The 17103-nt window shown below is 39.1% G+C and overlaps 1 protein-coding gene across 3 annotated transcripts in view; it reads right to left on the reverse strand.

Moving 5' to 3' along the window:
- PIK3R4 (phosphoinositide-3-kinase regulatory subunit 4) overlaps nt 1-17103 on the reverse strand; it is an 84961-nt gene that overhangs the window by 40832 nt on the left and 27026 nt on the right. For all 3 annotated transcript variants that reach the window (XM_023735939.1, XM_004381391.2, XM_023735940.1), the window contains exons 7-8: nt 11581-11754; nt 1073-1218 (exon numbers count right to left, since the gene is read on the reverse strand). In XM_023735939.1, coding sequence (XP_023591707.1) covers nt 1073-1218; nt 11581-11754 — 320 coding nt within the window. The remainder of the gene's footprint in view (nt 1-1072; nt 1219-11580; nt 11755-17103) is intronic.

Here is a 17103-nt window from a genome sequence, read left to right on the forward strand (position 1 = left end):
ACCACCACTAACAGTTATTACAAATGCATCCAATTTTTAAATCTCCACATTGTGTTATAAAGTTTAATAAATAAACTTATAAATAGAATAACTAGTCAGAAGTAGCCGACACCTTTAAACCTTACTTCAGAAAAACAAAAAGCTTATTTTCCAGTAGTATTGTCCATCTTTCATGCGTACATAAATTGTTCTTGGAGTTAAAAAAAAATAAAACCAACAGTTCTACAAACTCTGAAATTAATAATGCCCCAGAAATGGATGACTCTAAAGGGAAAAGTTAAGGACTGATAGCCCACCCAAAGTTTCCTAGTTTCCAGAGGATATCCAGGCTGTTTTTCCTAATGAAAGGGAAAACCTCATGATAGGATATAAAAGTAGGAAAAAGCCACAGAGGCAAGTGGGTTTCCAAATGCGAAACAGAGCTTTAGTAAAAATAAGACATTTTCAGGATTTTTTAACAGCCAGAATCATCCCTCAACATTCCATTCAATTTAAATATCTATTTTGATAGTTAACTGTGGATGAAGAGTGTAAATACTTACAAGCTGGACAAATAATTTTTGCCTTGTATAAATCAAAGACCCAGAGTTTATCAAGTGCTAAACTGCTGGGAAGGAGAGGGGTTCGTTAGATTTAAAAAAAAAGAAAATATTAAAGCAAAACTAGCTGGTCCAAAAAACAAGTATTTTTAAAGCTTTTTCTAATGTATTATAAACACTAACTCTGGCCAAAAGCAGTTATACTTTTTATACTGAAAGCACATGTCCATCAATACACATTTTTGATAAATTACATTTCACTTTAACAGCAAATGCTTTAGAATATTACACAACGTATGAACTACTGAGTGATATATTATACAGAACATGATGTATATAGCATGTATTCTCTGGAACTTTTCTCACCTTCAAAAGTGCTTGATCCATTAACATTAACTAGCTTGAAAGAAGCGTGAAAATGCTGTAGCCCAATTTGAATCTTTAAAATTTTTAAGAAACAAGGCCTTTCTAAACATTTTTTTAAAGGGGCACAGTTTGGAGGGAGGGTGGATTCCAAGCTGGAACATGTATACCTGTATTATTGGCTGAGTAATATATGGGTCAAGGTAAGGCATCAGTTTGCAGTAGACATCAGCTGTGCTTATTTGATGAGCTACCACTGTAATAAATCCCACGGCACCATAGCGTATCCACAGATTGGGGTGACACAAGAAGGGGGCTGTAGAGGGGAAAAAAGGTGTATCTCAAACCAGGTTCATAAATAACTTCAAACTATCAGGACAAATTTTCACTTTACATCACAATTCATAAAGAACTATACCACAATGCTACTATTAGGTGCCTTTACATACTCAACTAACCTGAGGCATAAACTCAATCAACTGAACACACTAATATTATAATATTCCCTTACCATAAATATCAGCAACATCATAAAGCAATAAAAACACCTACCTCCTTTCTGAAGATTTAAATTTGATGTTTTTTAGCCAGTGCTAAAGATGTGTGAGCACCTACTCATTTGCAGGACTGGATTAAAAGCTAATGGACATTCCCGAGGCGAACTCTTCAGACAAAGATTAGACTGGACTATGGGACATAAAAGGATACTCATGAAGGGTGTGCTTCTTAGCTCAAGCAGATACATGAGATTAAATGTGCAGCTCTCGTCCGGAGGCGAGATGAGAAGGCAGAGAGGGTCAGGAGCTGGGTGAATGGACAAGGGAAATCCGGGGTAGAAAGGAAGAGTGTGCTGTCACAGTATAGGGAGAGCAAGTAGTGTCACAAAACAATGTATGTATAAATTTTTGTATGAGAGACTAACTTGAATTGTAAACTTTCACTTAAAGCACAACAATAAAAAAAAAAAAAAAGCTAATGGACACACATTAAGATCAGGAACAAAACAGGGACGCTCACTTTCACCACTGCTATTCAGTATTGTTCTGGAAGTCCTAGCCAGAGCAATTAGGCTAGAGCAAATAAATAAAAGGCATCCAAATCAGGAAGGAGGAAGTAAAACTATCCCTTTCGCAGATGACGTGATCCTATGCATAGAAAACTCCAAAGATTCCACAAGAAAGCTATTAGAATTAATGTATGAATTCAGCAAAGTGGCAAGGTACAGGGTCAACAAACAAAACTCAGTCAGGTTTCTATACATCAGCAATGAGCAAGCAGAAAAGGAAATTATGAAAACATTACCATTGACAATAGTGTCTAAAAGAATAAAGTACCTACGAATAAATTTAACTAGGAAGGCGAAAAACTTGTACACAGAAAACTGTAAAACACTACTGAAATAAATTAAAGAACTAAAAAAATAGAATGACATTCCATGTTCATGGATTATTGTTGTTGTTGTCAGGTGATGTTGAGTCTGTTCCGACTCATAGAGGCCCTACATACAACAGAATGAAACACTGCCAGGTCTTACGCCAACCTCACAGTTGTTATGCCCAAGCCCACTGTTGCAGCCACTGTGTCAATCCATCTTGTTGAGGGTCTTCCTCTTTTTTGCTGACCCTCTACTCTACCAAGCATGATGTCTTTCTCCAGGGACTCATCTCTCCTGATAACATGTCCAAAGTACGTGAGACGAAGTCTCGCCATCTTCGCTTCTAATGAGCACTCTGGCTGTAATTCTTCCAAGACAGATTTGTTTGTTCTTCTGGCAGTCCATGGTATATTCAATATTCTTCGACAACACCATAATTCAAAGAGATCAATTCTTCTTCAGTCTTCCTTATTCACTGTTCAGCTTAAATATGCATTATGAGGCGACTGAAAACACCATGGCTTGGGTCAGGCGCACTTTAGTCCTTAATTAAAGTGACATCTTTGTTTTTTAACCCTTTAAAGAGGTCTTTTGAGCAGATTTGCCCAATTGCAATGTGTCATTCAATTTCTTGACTGCTGCTTCCATGGGTGTTGATTGTGGATCCAAGTAAAATGAAATCCTTGACAACTTCAATCTTTTCTCCATTTATCATGATTTTGTTTATTGGTCCAGTTGTGAAGATTTCTGTTTTCTTTATGTTGAGGTGTAATCCATACTGAAGGCTGTAGTCTTTGATCTTCATCAGTAAGTGCTTCAGGTCCTCTTCACTTTCAGCAAGCAAGGTTGTGTCATATGCATATCACAGGTTGTCAATGAGTCTTCCTTCAATCCTGAGGCCACGTTCTTCTTCATACAGTCTAGCTTCTCAGATCACTTGCTCAACATACAGAGTGAATAAGTATGAGGAAAGGATATAACCCTGACATACACCTTTCCTGACTTTAAACCATGCCCCTTGTTCTGTCTGAACGACTGCCTCTTGGTCTATGCACAGGTTCCACATGAACACAGTTAAGTGTTCTGGAATTCCTATTGTTTGCAATGTTATCCATAATTTGTTATGATCCACACAGTTGAATGCCTTTGCACAGTCAATAAAACACGGGTAAACATCTTTCTGGTATTCTCTGCTTTCAGCCAGGATCCATCTGACATCAGCAACAATATCCCTGGTTCTATATCCTCTTCTGAATCAGGCTTGAATTTCCGGCAGTTGGCTATCGATGTACTACCGCAACCGCTTTGAGTGATCTTGGAAGGTTTGATATAGTTGTCAATACTATCCAAAGTAATCTATAAATTCAATGCAAGGCCCACCAAAATTCCAACAGCCTCCTTTGCAGAGGAGGAAATGGAATGAATGGCTAATTGCCTCCATGAACAACTGCCTCCTTTGCCATGAGACTAGAACTGGATGGTGGCCAGCTACCACTACTGAACAGTTTGATCAAAGCTTCTATAGAAGAATCCTGATCAAAAGGGAGAAAATGTAGAACAGAATTTTAAACTCACATTGAATACAGACTTTCTGGAACTATGGATGCTGGATAAACCCCTGAAACTACTGCCCTAGATAATCTTTAAACCTTAAACCAAAAATATCCCCTGAAGTCTTCTTAAAACCAAATAATAGGTTAGCTTAACTAGTAAAGAATGTTTGCCTTGAACATTATGCTCTTTTAGGAAAAGGTGGGCAAGAATGGTCGCACAACTCAAAGAATGTAATCAATGTCACTGACTTGTACGTGTAGAACTGTTGAAATGGTGTACGTTTTGCTGTGAATATTCTCAACAATAAAAACAAGAAAATAAATTATATAAAAAAATAAATCTAACAGATCATTCACAAGCCATTATGCATGGAAATTAAAAAGGCAGAAAACAGGATACCCATTCTTAAAGAGTTTAAAATATAAGATTAAACCAGAAAATTAAATATCTTTTATCTTCTTTTAAGAATTTTGTGTATTAAACTTAAAACTGATAATTTCTACTAATCAAAGTAAAACTAACCTGATTTAGAAAAAAATTCAAACTTCTAAAAACAAAAAAAAGCGTTTATATTAGTTCTGAATATTCAAAGACATCAACATCATTTACAGTATATTTCTTTTATAAGAAATTTGTGATAATAGACAAATGAGAATACTGTCATATGTAAACATTAAAACCCATTGCCATGGAGTCAATTCCGACTCATAGCAACCCTATAGGACAGAGTAGAACTGCTTCACAGCATTTCCAAGGCTGTAATCTTTATGGAAGCAGACTGCTACATCTTTCTCCCATGAAACAGCTGGCAGGTTCGAACTGCCAACCTTTTGGTTAGCAGCTGAGTACTGAACCACTGTGCTACCAGGGCTCCTTAATGCAAACATTACTTTCATAAAAAGGCAAAGGAGAAAAGATTTGTTCAAAATATCTCTAAGTTCTCCCATTTCTAATTCTTCTAAGTATACACAGAGAAGGTTTGGTTATTGTATAAATACCCTGCAGACTCTGATGCATCCAACGAAGGAGCACTGGTAGATCCCCTTTGGCAACAGGGAAAATGAGGCCTAGGAGAACACTAAAACTTCCAGAAAGTGGCTAAACCCATACTGGCTTGGAAGGAGTCAGGCACTGTATTAGATTGAGTTATTAGTCCCAGCTCTTTAGTTCCCAGAATATTAGCATTACACAACCACAGCTTTGTCAAGGGCTCATCCATGGTGGACAAAGGATATTTCCCTTTCCCTTGCTTTTGGCTCAGCCATGCTACTTGCTTAGGCCAATGGGATGTTAGCGGAAGTGACATAAACAGAGGCTTGAAACGTGCTGCAGAACTAGGCTTTTCCTCTGGTGCTTCTGCCATCACCATGAGCACATAACCCAGGTAGCTGCTTTCCTCCAACCTGGGCCCCAGAATGAGACAGATGGATCAGAGTTGCCACAGACAATACGAAGATGCACAGTCAGGTGAGTCACCCAACAACCAGCAGATGGTCAGTGAGAAGTTTACTGAGATTCTGTGGTTGATTGTTATCCCACATTATTGTATCAATAACTGATTGACACAAAGCACCTCAAATACTCAAAAAAGAAGAAAACTGAATCAAGAGAATTGCTTTTATTATAAAACAGTATACTCAATCTTTTCTCCATCAAACACATTCCAATTATCTGGGGACATGGATGGGGGAAAGTAAGTACTCATATCTAAGCAGCAAGACTAGTTTTACAGCAACATGGCACTATTTACAGAAGGACCATGCTGTCCCTCTGCAGCAAAGACCCAAAAGACTAAGTAAAATAGACACAAACGTCAATCCTGGAACCCTAAGTGTCAAATGAAGGGATGAAGAACTCAATCAAGCACCAAATGGAAAAAGAAACTGACAGAGAATGAGGAGAGCTATGGAGGGGAAGTCCTCCACCAGCTAACGCAGTATGGATTCACCATCGTGGACTACAGCCACCAAGGAACGCAGACAGGGAGTACGTGAAGGCAACTTCACGGAGCTCCCAACAGAAGACAGAGCACCCAGTAACCAGGGATACACGCTTTCCCATCCCCCATCCTTCTTCCCTCTACACAGCCTCCGCCGCTTTCCAACGGGCCAGTCACTGGGCTGGAGAGAGAGCAGCTCACTGCCCTACCCGGGTCCACCTGGCCCCCACCAGCTGGCACCTTCAGCACCACTTTTTGTTGTTGTTATTTTTTTTTTGCTTTTTTTGTTTCTTCTCTCTCTCTTCCTTCCTTCCTTTCCTTTCTCCTGCCCAGCTAGTCCCGTGTGCCATCCTTGCCCCCTCTCAACAGGCAGTGTTGCACCACTTGACTAGAGAGCCACTGGCACACGACCTACCCGGGTCCATGCTGCCCCCACCAGCTGGATCTTCAGCACCATCTTCACCTGTGTTTGTTTCTTCTCTATATATCCCTTCCTTCCTTTCCTTTCTCCCACCCACCTAGCCCTGTGTGCCAGCCCCCTCATCTTCTTGATGGGCTGTGAGGTACCACTCAGCTAGCGATCCTCTGACACATGGCCTCCCGGGTCTGTGCCACCCCACAGGCTGGCTCCCTCAGTGCCATATTTTTTTTATTTTTTTATTTCTTTTTCCCCTCCTCCCATTTCCGTCTCCCCCTCCCATCCAGGCCCTGTGCTGCACTGCCCAGAAAGAGAGACATCAGCTGTTCATCACCCCAATTTGACCCCACCCCCTATGGCTGGCTCCCTCAGCACCATATTTTTTGTTGTTGCGGTTGTTTTTGTTTGTTTTTTGTTTGTTTCTTCTCTCTCTTTCCCTTCTTTCCCTTCCTTTCTCCCACCCACCTAGCCCCATGCGCCTTCTTGACAGGTGGAGCCACACTACTTGGCTAGAAAGCCACCAGCACATGGCCTCCTCAGGTCTGCCCCCACCCCACCCGTCAAATCCTTCCATGCTGCCATTTTACTTTTTCTTTTTTCCTTCATTTTTTTTTCTTTTTTTCTTTTTCTTGGCTTTTTTTGCTTCTGTTTCTCTCTCTTCTTTCTCTCACTCACTTAGCTCTGCAAATCACATCCTCTCCCTTCCCTCATGCCTATCTGCGCTAAGCAGTGCAGACCCCTGAACCCCCGGCCCCACCCTGTCGACCCAGGTTCTTGCCACAAATGACTCACCCCTGCCCACTGCCCGCAGGACCTGCCCTGCTACACTATAGCTAAGCGACCGGCTCTGCCCACCTGGACAAAGTGGTAAGAAGTATCATACCCACAGATGAACAAACACCAAAACACGCCCAGCCTGCCTGCCCAGACATAGCCAAAAAAAAAAAAAAGCAGGACGAAACAAATCTACAATCAATAAACAAAGAAAATAATTCCTGAATGTCCCAGAGAAGAGCAAATTATATCAAAACATATTTAAAAAAAAAAATAAAACAGGACAGGATAGCTCAAGGAAGCAACCAAAATAAAACACCAGATGACCTTCCAGCAGAATAAAAGGTCCTGGAACCACCTGACAGGGAATTCAAGTCTAATATTCAGGGCTCTCCAAGAGATCGGGAAAGAGATGAAGGAAAACACAGACAAAAATAAGGAAAAAATAGACAAAATCAGGGAAAACACAGACAATGTGAGAATGTAAGAATGTAAGAATTAGGGAAAATAATACAGGAACAAAACGTCATAATACACAACTAAAAATCATAAAAAAACAGCAATTAGAAATTCAAAAGATAAACAACAGATTTCAGAAATGGACAATGCAATAGGTTTAAGGAGCAAATTTGAAACATGATCAGCGAAATTAAAGACAAATACTTGGATACCACTTTGAGGAAAAAACAGGGAAAAGAATGAAGAGAAATGAAGAAAATCTGAGAACGATGTGGGATACAATCAAAAGCAAAAATCTGCACATGACTAGAGTCCAGAACAAGGGAAGAATAATGGAAAACACAGAGCATCACTGAAGATCTGCTGACAGAAAACTTCCCTAATATCATGAAAAATGAAAAGCTGACCATCCAAGAAGCTCAATGAACCCCTTATAGAATAGACCCCAAAAGAAAGTCACCAAAACATACCATAATCACACTTGCCAAAACCAAAGAATCTTGAGAGCAGCTCAAGAAAAACGAAACGTCACGTACAGAGGAGAAACAATAAGACTAAGCTCTGATTACTCGACAGAAACCATGCAGGCAAGAAGGTAATGAGATGACATATATAAAACCTTGAAAGAAAAAATTGCCAACCAAGAATAATATATGCTGCAAAACTCTCACTCAAATATGATGGCGAAATTAGGACATTTTCAGATAAACAGAAATTAAGGAAATATGTAAAAACAAAACCAAATTTACAAGAATTATTAAAGGGAGCCCTTTGTTTAGAGAACCAACATCAAGGGTAAGACAATACACAATATTGGGGAAATCAGCACAACTTGACTAAGGGAAGGTCATGGAAGCTTCACAGACTCATCCAAACTCCCTGAGGGACTGAATTACTGGGCTGAGGGCTGGGGGCCATGGTCTTGGAGGACATCTAGCTCAATTGGCATAACATAGTTTACAATGAAAATGTTCTACATCCTACTTTGGTGAGTGGTGTCTGGGGTCTTAAAAACTTGTCAGTGGCCATCTTAGATACTCCACTAGTCCCACCCCGTCTGGAGCAAGGGAGGATGACGAAAACCAAGGACACAAGGGAAAGATTAGTTCAAAGGACTAATGGAATACAACTACCACAGCCTCTGCCAGACTGAGTCCAGCATAACTAGATGGTGTCTGGCTACCACCACTGACTGCTCTGAAAGGGATCACTATATACACATAATATAAAGCGCATAGTTTTACAAAGGACTACTAAGGGAATCTTGATAGACACCACCACCACCACTACCATTCCCTTTGAGAATCATTACAACAGACTAAGTACTCATAGTTTAAAGACAGAACAAAAAAGAAACATATACAGCTTAACATTTGTTTTAACAGTGTTTTTAAATTCCTAAAAACTGTTTTTCTTTTAAATTTCTTCAAAATGCCAACTTGATTTTTCTCAGCAAGGCTTTTATTTGCAAAGCTGGTATCAAGTTTAGGTCTAGTTCTAAGAGAGTTCCCCATGAAAGAAGTTGTACCACACTGGGTTTATTCTGCTGAAGAAAATAATTTATTTTGACACTAAACTAAAGATACTTGAGTACCCCATATGTTCATCCTGTGATCAATGCCTAGAAATAACAGGGCCCAGAAAAATTTTGGCAAAATTTAACAGCAGGGGTAAAAGCTATGATGATTTTTGTTTAAATATTGCCTAAACATCTTTAAATAAATGTTAACTATAAGCTATATTAAATCTGAAACACAATCTCCAAAGAACTAGACAACAGAAGAAATGTATTACATACAATTATAAGAGTACATATTTATATACAGAGGATATTCATTAAAATGAAGAGAATCAAAGTCAAAATCAAGAAAAACTCAACCATTAGGAGGTAATGCCACTTGTTCACAGAAGAAAAAAAAGAAGGCACTGATATGAGAATTCAGAAAATGAGAATGAGTAGGAAAATATTTCAGGTAACAAAGTAGGCCAATATAGTTTCTCTTTAACATTATTATGAAAATGGGTGCTTTCTATATCTGACTTGTACTACAGAGGACCAGGAATTCAGAAAACTTCCTAACCTCTTTTGTTTTATTATAATGTTAATTTATTTTTCCAGTTCCCAACTTACCAGCTCCTTTTAAAAAAATGGCAAAAAGGATCAGGACTCTAGCTTATATGAAAAATCAAAAACATTTCAATGTAATGGAGATTCTGATCATGTTTGTGTTACCAATACTCAACAATTCTCTAGTAAATAGGCAACTATTTTTAACATAATCATCAAAAAATAAATCAGGTTTATAAACTAAAAGAACAATTCTTGATATTAGAATGATACTAGAATGCTGAATTGTGTCCCTCCAAAAAAGTTACATTGAAGCCCTAATCCTGTGGTACCTGTGAATGTGACCTTATTTGGAAATAGGGTCTTTGCGGATTTAATCGAGTTAAAATCAGGTCACACCAGATTAGAGTGGGCTCTAATCCAATATGACTGGTGTCTTTATAAGAAAAGGAGATAGAGAAACAGACACACAAGGAGAATGGCATGTGATGACGGAGGCAGAGATTAACGTGTCTAAAAGCCAAGGAACATCACAGATTGCTGACAACACCAGAAGCTAAGACAAAGGCATGGAACAGATTTTCCCCTAGAGGCTTCAGAGAGAGCATGGCTCTGCCAACACCTACATTTCATACTTCTATTCTCCAGAAGAGGAGGCCTGGTGATGCAATGGCTAAGCACTTAGCTGCTTACTGAAAGACTGGCGGTTTAAACTCACCAGCTGCTCTGTGAGAGAAACGACCTGGTGATCTGCTTCTGTTAGAAGAGTACTGCCTAGAAAACCCTATGGGGCAATTCAACTCTGTCCTACAGAGTCATTATACGGTCACTATGAGTCGGAATCGACTCGACAGCACACAACAACACAACAGTCTCTGAAACTGTGAGAAAATAAATTTCTGTTGTTTTAAGCCACCAGTTTATGGCAATTTGTTACGGCAGCCATAGGAAACTAATACAGAGTGCAAAAAAACAGAAATCTACATAAACCAAAAAAAACTCATTGCAACTTACAGTGACCCTACAGGATAGGGCACAAGTGCCCCACAGAGTTTCCAAGGCTGAAATCTTTATGGAAGCCGACTGCCAGAACTTTCTCCTATGGAGCAGTTGGTGGGTTCAAACCACTGACCTTTCAGTTAGCAGCCAAGAGCTTAACCACTGCATCACGAAGACTCCCTGAAACCTACATAGGTATATTTTAATTTCCCATGATTTTTTTTTAAAAAGCTACATTCATCCCAGAAATGTTACATGTCTCTACTAGCTACCATCTAGTTTCTCAACAATCAAATAAACAGTAAAACCTGCATCTTTTCCTGCTGAGGATTGCCTCAAGGAAAACCTATTATCAAGTTTAACCAGTTTTGGCTTTCTACTAATTTTCCTTGGCAAAGCATTCAGTAGCAATTAAGTATTTTTTCCAAAAAAGACAATTTTCTAAGGTTTTATGTCCCCTCAGTACAGAGCCAACTGGCAATCTTACATTGTTTCCTGTCTTAAGATGAAGAGATAGTAAGACTAAAATGTTCCAGATAGTCTTAATTTTAGAATTTGCCATATTTACTTGTTTAGTCTTACTTTGCATTTTTAAACTTTCACTAGCTTATAAAATTACTAACAGTAGTAACTTCAATACTATAAATTCTAACTGGCAATCAATGCAATGATAGACGTTATAGATGATCCTCCACATCCAATTTTCAGCTTGACTAGTGGTCAAGTGTCAAAAAAATTAGTTTAATCTTCAGAGCAGTCATGTCTTTATCCGTATCATTTGAAAAACAACAACTCTGAAAACTTCGTATTTCAAGGGTCACAAAGATTTAAACACAGATAAAACAATGAGATATTTCCCAACCTGGGCTAGAGGACCAAATGATCCTGTCAGTCTGCCCATCTGCCTCTCACATTAAGTACAAGTACACATGTACACACATGCATAAACGCACACATACACACAGTCAACAGTAGGGACAAATTGAAATTCTGACTCTATACTGCCTAGAATCTTGACAAAGCTCTACCAGTTGTTACTTCTCCTGACGTGCTCTAATTTCTACATTCTAAGTTTGAGGAAGAGAAACTTACCAATATCACTGGCAAATTCGTAGACATGAGGTTTTTGGAGCAGACCTAACTGACACATACAGGTAAGGGCATTGAGAGCTTTAACAATAACAAATTCCTCAGCATCACTAAGACCTTGCTGCAGCAAGGGTTTGAGAATCGAGGAGCTTTGCCAGCCAACATAGGCAGCAACACCTGAAAAACAGAAATAACACTGCATGATTATTCAAGACCTGAAAGTAGAAAGTTATCATTAAATAAAAAAAAAAAAAAAAACTCATCAAAAAGCTGACCAATTGAGCAATGATCAAGGAAGAAAGGGCATCACACTTCCTACCCAGCACAATAAATGATCCACACCAAAGCAAATCATCAAGAAATTTTAGGACACCAAAGAAAAGAAAAGATCTTAAGAAAAAATCCTAAGAAAGGAACATATAGGTCTCCTAAAGAGGAAAAAGAAGTCCTGCTGGCACAGTGTTTAAGCACTCATCTGCTAACCAAAAGGTCGGTGGTTCGAACCCACCAGTCGCTCCACAGGACAAAGACGTCGCAGTCTGCTTCCATAAAGATTTACAGCTTGGAAACCTTATGGGGCAGTTCTACTCTGTCCTATAGGGTCGCTATGAGTCACAATCGACTTGATGGCAGTGGGTTTGGTATTTTTAAAGAAAAAAGTGAATCAGACTGGAATCAGATGATTGTCAGCAACAATCGAGGTTTCAGACAACAAAGCAAGACCTTCAAAGTTATGAATGAAATTCTATACCCAAACTGTTAATTAAATGAGAACAAAATAAGTAATTTCATGACATGTAAGGACAGTAGAGGTTTGCAGCTGTTTTCTGAGGATGTATTCCAACAAAATAACAAGAAAGGTGCAGAACATACAAAGTGGAAGATCTAACCCAGGATTTCCAAGGGGGAAAAAACCAACAATAACTAGCAAAGATCTATAAATCAATCAGGTCAAATTAGAACTGAAAGCCAATAAATTTCAAGAATGTAATCAAAAAGAACAAAATCGATACTCACCAACAAATATGGTGAAGGAGGTGTCATGGATTGAATTGTGTCCCCCAAAAAATGTGTGTAGCAACTTGGCTAGGTTATGATTCCCAGTATTGTATGATTGTGTTATCTGATGTGATTTCCTTATGTGTTGTAAACTCTATCACTATGATGAGATTATATGTGATCTCCTTATATGTTGTAAACTCTATCACTGTGATGAGGTTATACTGATGAGGTTGACAAGGTTAGTGTCTTAATGCAATCTCTTTTGAGATATAAAAGAGAGAAGCGAGCAGAGACACATGGGAACCTCATGCCACCAAGAAAGCAGTACTGGAAGCAGAGTGCATCCTTTGGACCTGAGGTTCCTGTGCTCAGATGCTCCCAGACCAAGGAAAGACTGATGCATCACAAGGACCTTTCTCCAGAGCCAACAGAGAGAGAAAGCCTTCTCCTGGAGCTGATGCCCTGAATTTGGACTTGTAGCCTACTGGACTGTGAGAGAATAAACTTCTCTTTGTTAAAACCATCCACTTGTGGTATTTCTGTTAGAGCAGCACTAGATGTCTAAGACAGGAGGCATAAATCTCTTCTCTCTCTAAAAAGAAAACAAATCTGAAACTCCACGACTAACAAAAAATTATTAAAGGAAGTCATGGTCTAAACATGAAGTAAATTAAAATGTACTATGTTTTTAGTAATTGATAAAGGAAAGAAAGGAGAATCAATTGACTTTGATGCTATAAACATTCTTATCGAGTAGCAAAGAGGGTGTAGCATTAGGATGGTGGTGAAGGAAATATAAATTATAGTGTACTACTTGGCTCTGGAAACCCTGGTGACATAGTGGTTAAAAGCTACGACTGCTAACCAAAAGGTCTATAGTTCAAATCCCACCAGGTGCTCCTTGGAAATTCTATGGGGCAGTTCTACCCTGTCCTATAGGGTCAGTATGAGTTGGAACAGACTCGACAGCAACAGATACGGGTTATTTGGCTCTATAATCAATAAAATTTATATGTTCAGAGCATGTAAATTTTTTTGAAGTTTCACAATCAATCTATACAAAGCACAAAAGACTTTATTACAATTGAGAACAGGATATAAGTATGATCAACCATGACAATAATATCGCTGGCTGGATTTTCAACTTAACAATTAGCTGAATTTTCGATTGTCAAAAATACAGGACAGACAGTTGGAGAGAAAGGAAGGGGCACTACTTTCCTTGTGGTGCAAATCAGAAGTAGAGCAATAAGAAATAGATTTAATTATTTAAAATTATAAAAACAGAAAACTAAAGTACTGCAAATAGTGATCTACATTTCAAAAACTGAGGGAAAGAGGGATCAGGGTATATAGTATGAGAGATTTAATCTTCACCTGGCATAGAAGAAGTCAAGAGACAAAGTCGAAAGCTGATAATTCTAAAAGTAGTATGAAAATATTTTTAGACATATGACAATAATCACATGAAGACATCAAACCAAAAACACAAACTAGAGTAGTTGTCTCTAAGAAATGTAATTACTCCTCTTCATACATTATTCATAAATTTGGAATAAATGCTAGTTTACAAAAGCACGTTTCCCCTGTGATTGAAAAAAACAATTTTAGAAATGTTTTTCTTTAAAAAAGAAAAACTACTATCTAAAATTCCAGTAGATATTTGAGAACTTTATAAACTGATGTGTACAATGAACTAAAACAAATAAAAATACTCTGGAAAAGAAGAGTGACATGTGTGGAACTTACCCTACCAGATACTAAAGTTGATAATAAATAAATAATAATGAAAATGTGATTGGCTATTAGAATAGAGTATAACATGAATATAATAGAGAAACCAATGAAATAAAATAGATACCCAGAAAACTGACCCTAACAGACATCCATGCAACAGAAGATAAAGAAAACTTCTCAAATTAATGGGAAAGAAATGAAACGTTCAATAGTGTTGAGGAAATTGGCTACAATTCTCAGAAGAAAAAAGATTTATAATCACATACCCCAAAATAAAGATCAATTAAGCAATTAAGAGTGAAAAACAAAGCTTTAAAACAGATTATTAACCTAACTTGTGGAATGGGAAAAGGCTTCAAGCACAAAAGTTAAATTAAAACACACACACACACACACCCCACAAACCAAAAGATCAAATAAGATAACCACATAAAAATTGTTAAAAATACATTAAAAATAAAAACCAAGTTAGAGAACACTGAGAGAGGGGTGGAGTAGTCAGACGTTTCTGGTGGACCCTCTTACAACAAAGACCTGAAAAAACAAGTGATGGGATTACATATGGCAATCTGGGAGCCCTGAACATCAAAGGCAGAGTTGAGGAACCGGACTGAGTGGTAGAGGTAGGAAGAAGCAAGGAGGTGTCAGACTTGACCCAGAGAGAGCCTGAGCCCTTCAGGCCTGATCAGCTCGGGGGTGAGCGGTGAGGCAGGCAAGCAGCCATGCTCAGGAGGCGCATTTTCCATACCAGCAGAGACCCAGCTCCAGACAGTCTACACGGCCACCCAGAACCAGTGAGAACAGCCCTTACCGGCGAAAGATAAGTTCTTCCGTACAACTTACTGCGTGGATCAAAAACACTCCCTTAGGGAAAAAACTCTCTCCCATTTACCTCCCCACTCCCTGCTCTGCACTGGCTCCCCTACCGGCATCAGCAACTGCAGACTTCCCTGGGCCGGAAGTAGGATCTGTCACACACCCAGAGCCATTCTCCCTGCCTTGGAGAGTGAACAAATTAACAAACAGGAAAAAATAAACTGCCGGCTCCCCTAAGCCAGGAACCCAGGGTATGCACAGCTCCTTTGCCTAGGCACAGGCACAAGGGATCCATGGGCTATGAGTGCCTTTCCCCCTGCATAGACTTGTATGAGCCCATCTCAACAGCGTACGCCCTCATACCGCAGTACAACAGGGTATATACTGGAACTCTAACTTCAACTGTTTCAGCTGTGAAGTGGCAGGTTCTTGACATTTGACACTGCTCTGCCCATTAAGTAGGATCTTCACCTACCCACATCAGGGCCTGAGGACTAGTGGCTCCACCCACGCCACCTAGCCACCTGCGATAGGGGCCCATGAATAAGAGATGCCCCCTAGTCCTTAAAGCCAACACCATTAGCTACTCATAGACCGGCTGCAAAACCCACCCACCTACACACTCTAGGGAACAGGGACACGCCTTCCTCCTAGACACTCAGGGGCAACCATCAGCCCCTTGCCTTGCTCAGAGTGTGTCCCCCTGCTGCAGCCAGATGCCTGTGCCTACACCAATCACCTATGCCTGTCTAGGACTATAAGTGAGTGCCTGCACCACACACTTGCTGGCTATCTACCTGGGCACCTGGGCTGAATCCATACAGGAGGAGTGGGCAGACTCCTGAGCTCACATACCAAGTAACAGATCTAACCACCTGGTGACAGGACATTAGAGCTTCAAAGATGTCAATACTCAAACTAGCTCATAGGAGCAGCCTATTTAGGCATATCAAAACAAAACAAGAAGCTAGGACACAGTAAGCAAACATAAAATAATTAAATATAATAACTTACTGATGACTCAGAGACAATGGTCAATATCAAATCACATAAACAGGCAATCCATGATGGCTTCAGCAAGCTCCCAAAATAATCTAGAAATTTTCCAGAGGAGGAAAATTTCTTGGAATTACCGGAGGCAGAATACAGAAGATTAATATACAGAACGCTTCCAGAAATTAGGAAGGAAATTAAGCAAAATGCAGAAAATGCAACAGAGAAAATTAAAAAGATTACAGAAGAGCATAATGACAAACTTAACAGGCTGCAAGAATCTATAGGAAACAGCAATCAGAAATCCAGAAGATTAACAATAAAATTTCAGAACTAGACAACTCAATAGCAAGTCATAGGAGAAGAATTAAGGCAATGGAAGTCAGAATTAGTGAGATTAAAGACAAAGCACTTGACACCAACTTATCTGGGGAAACATCAGAAAAAAGGATTAAAAAAATGAAGAAACTCTAAGAATTATATGGGACTCTATCAAGAGGAATAACCTACGAGTGACTGCAGTACCAGAACAGGGGGTATAACAGAAAATACAGAGAGAATTGTTGAAGATTTGTTGGCAGAAAACTTCCCTGATATCCTGAAAGATGAGAAGATATCTATCCAAGATGCTCACTGAACCCCACATAAGGTCCATCCCAAAAGAAAGTCACCAAGACATATTATAAGCAAACTTGCCAAAACCAAAGATAAAGAGAGAATTTTAAGAGCGGCTGGGATAAACGAAAAGCCATCTACAAAGGAGAGTCAATAAGAATAAGCTTGGATTACTCAGCAGAAACCATGCAGGCAAGAAGGCAATGGGAAGACATATATAAAGTCTTGAAGGAAAAAAACTACCAGGCAAGAATTACATATCCATAAAAACTGTCTCTCAAATATGATGGCAAAATTACAGCATTTCCAGATAAACAGAAGTTTAGGGAATTTGCAAAAACCAAACCAAAATTACAAGAAATA

The sequence above is a fragment of the Trichechus manatus genome, unplaced genomic scaffold (assembly GCF_000243295.1).
Source record: "Trichechus manatus latirostris isolate Lorelei unplaced genomic scaffold, TriManLat1.0 scaffold00084, whole genome shotgun sequence".
NCBI lineage: Eukaryota > Metazoa > Chordata > Mammalia > Sirenia > Trichechidae > Trichechus > Trichechus manatus.